Source organism: Drosophila takahashii, chromosome 3L (assembly GCF_030179915.1).
Source record: "Drosophila takahashii strain IR98-3 E-12201 chromosome 3L, DtakHiC1v2, whole genome shotgun sequence".
NCBI classification, from domain to species: domain Eukaryota; kingdom Metazoa; phylum Arthropoda; class Insecta; order Diptera; family Drosophilidae; genus Drosophila; species Drosophila takahashii.
In genome coordinates this window covers 9,911,727-9,914,407 of record NC_091680.1, presented here as the reverse complement: position 1 = coordinate 9,914,407, position 2,681 = coordinate 9,911,727, and the positions used below count along the sequence as shown (strand labels likewise).

The 2,681-nt window shown below is 41.7% G+C and overlaps 1 protein-coding gene across 1 annotated transcript; it reads right to left on the bottom strand.

The window, feature by feature from the left end:
* Positions 1-710: 710 nt before the first annotated feature.
* On the bottom strand, positions 711-1,921 carry LOC108059157 (titin). The gene is made up of 2 exons (XM_017144252.3): positions 1,813-1,921; positions 711-1,463 (listed from the first exon to the last, which is right to left on the bottom strand). The coding sequence occupies exons 1-2, from the start codon at positions 1,813-1,815 to the stop codon at positions 819-821; spliced, it is 648 nt and encodes a 215-aa protein (XP_016999741.2). The 5' UTR covers positions 1,816-1,921; the 3' UTR covers positions 711-818.
* Between the last annotated feature and the right edge of the window lie 760 nt (positions 1,922-2,681).

The window sequence follows — 2,681 nt, the reverse complement described above, 5'->3', positions numbered from 1 at the left end:
ATAAAACCCAGCCACAAGCGGCCGCAAATCAATTGAAAGGGGGTGAGAACTCAAGCCGCAGGACTCACGCAGCAAGGACCTCGCAGCACTGCGACAATATCTCCCGGTGAAGAGTTCTCGTCCCTGCGACGTTCCGTGCGCATTGTGAAAACATTTTTCTAATTTCCTGTCATCAATATAAATGAAATGTTCACGGCGGCAATCGAGTTGTTGCTGGGTATGGGTAGGATTTAGTGGGTATATGCGTGATGAGGGATGACATCGGGCTCGAAATCACCTTGAAAAATCTATTTCAGTCCGGAAATTTACAAAATAGTTTGGGATTTAAATTCTCTAGAGATTTTTATGCAGTCTTTAATAAAATTAAAGTGTTCTTAACTGAATCTTACATTTAATAGTATTTTACTTCAGTTTTTTATAAATTTAAATTAAATTGGATCAATTAAGTTATTATAAAGAAATTACAATTTTACCCCTTTAAAATGGAATTAATATAATATAACTTAAATTACACTACATCTTTGATGCTTTCGAAATTTTAAAAATACTCTATTCCATAACTTTAGGAAATAAATAATCCATTTAAGGAACCCTAACTTCTTGAGCTATTATTAGATTGAAAGATCCTAAATACTGGGTACTTTAAGTGCCTTTCCCCACCTATTTCAGCATGTCTTCCCTTTTTCCAATTGCGTGTTAAACCATCGGTGTCGGCAAAGTATTTGTCTATATATTTTGTAAAATTAAACAACAATTGTCGCACAGAACAGAAACAGAAATTCGTAGTGGAATAAAATAAAGCGACTGGTCTTTGAGGACTAGAAGCGGAGTCGCTTCACGGAGCGATAGTGATAGCCATCATCCAGAAGGGCAGAGGAGTCCTCCTCGCCATTGGGCAGCTCCTCCACGACGGCGTTTCCGTCCAAGGGAGGCAGATACTCCTTCACGGGCAGCAAATCGGGAACCACCGAGGGAGTACGGTAGTGGTAACCATCGTCGAGGAGCACTGCAGATTCCACCTCCTTCTGCTCCGTGGGCTCTTCCTCAACGGTCTTCACCTCCAACACTTCCTCCTGCGGTTCCGTGGTTATCTCCTCCTCCTGCGGCGCCTCGGTGGTGACGATAACTGCCTCGGTGGTGGGCTCCACTGTGGTGGTTTCTTCTGGAATTATTACCTCGGTTGTGGTGGCCACCTCCTGCTCCTGCTCCTCCTCAACCACAGGTGGCAAATACTCGTTGTTTAGCGGCAGGGGAGGCAGGTAGTCACGGGGCGGCTGGAGCACATGGTTCAATGTGGCCGCATGCTGCTCCACCGGCGGCAAATAGTCGCGACTGGGCACAGGTGGCAGCTCCACTGGAGGCAGGTACTCCAAAGGCAGGTGGCTAACATCACGGCGCACCACCGAACGACAGCTGGCCAGGCTCAGCGTCGCCAACAGCAGGCAAAGCACTTGGAATCCTTGCTAAAAATATAAATTTCGCATTTTAAATCCATAAAATAAAATATTAAATTATAATACTGAAAAGCTAAATTTATGTTTGCTGTAAAAATTAGCTTGGCTTAAGTAAGATATTATGACATGTGAAACTCATTTTACAATTTCATATTCAATAACATATATATAAAAAACAAATTTTAAATAAAAAAAAGGTTTTAGATATTTTAATGAAAGATAAGTTTTGAGTTGTAATTTATTGACCAACTTTAAATTACTTTTAATTTATGAAACCCTAAAAATGTTCACTAAGTTAACTGATAGTTGTTGTTTTATTTTATAGCTAATATTTTAACAATATTAAATGATAACTTACCATCTTTCTTGTAACTTGAACGTTTGCTTCACTTGCTCTGCAATCTGGTTGTGACCTGCTCAATCTGTTGGAGCTGCGGTTGGGTTTTGCTGCTGCTGTAGAAATCGTTTTAACTATTTATACAAAAAATTAGCAGGGCGACTAAAAGAAGTTCGATGGTCAATCGAACGCAATCGAACCGCATTAACACATTTGAAATACCTGGCCAAAACACCTTTTGGGCCGAGCGTCTTCAGACGTGTTCGAACATCGAAGTTCACAGCCGGATGTTCGCTATTTGGACCCTGACAATGGTCATTGATCGTTAAAGTTAAAGATAGATCGGCGCTCGGAGATCGGCTTATGGTTATATGTTTACCCATTTGCTCTGCACTATTTGATTGCCGAAGAATCTGTCAATATTTTCGTTAGAGATTACCCCACCCCATGGCACATGCCTCATTCCCTTCCGCCATTCTACAAACACATTTTTCCTATATTTATAAATATTGTTTGGGCGGGGGTGGGGGTTTCAATGTCGCCTCCGTAAGGGGCCAATGTCAAGTGCCTGGGGCCATTGTAACAATTACACCAACTGCAGGTCGACGACGGTGACGGTGCCGAAAATAATATGCCTCTTCGATCAGAATTGTGTCGGAGAAGTCACGCAATGGATCGATGTAATTTGTTGCTGCATCATCCGACAGCAATTAACCGACTTATCGCACTTGACCGGTGCTGTACAGAAAAGAGTGGGTTCAAAACACCGAGGGCCCTTGAACCTTTTAAGCCAGCTTAAGATGAAATTGAAAACGAAACTCCGATCCAAAATCGAAATCATAACGAAAATGAATTGAAACTGAAACACAAAAAGAAAGCATGAATGAAAG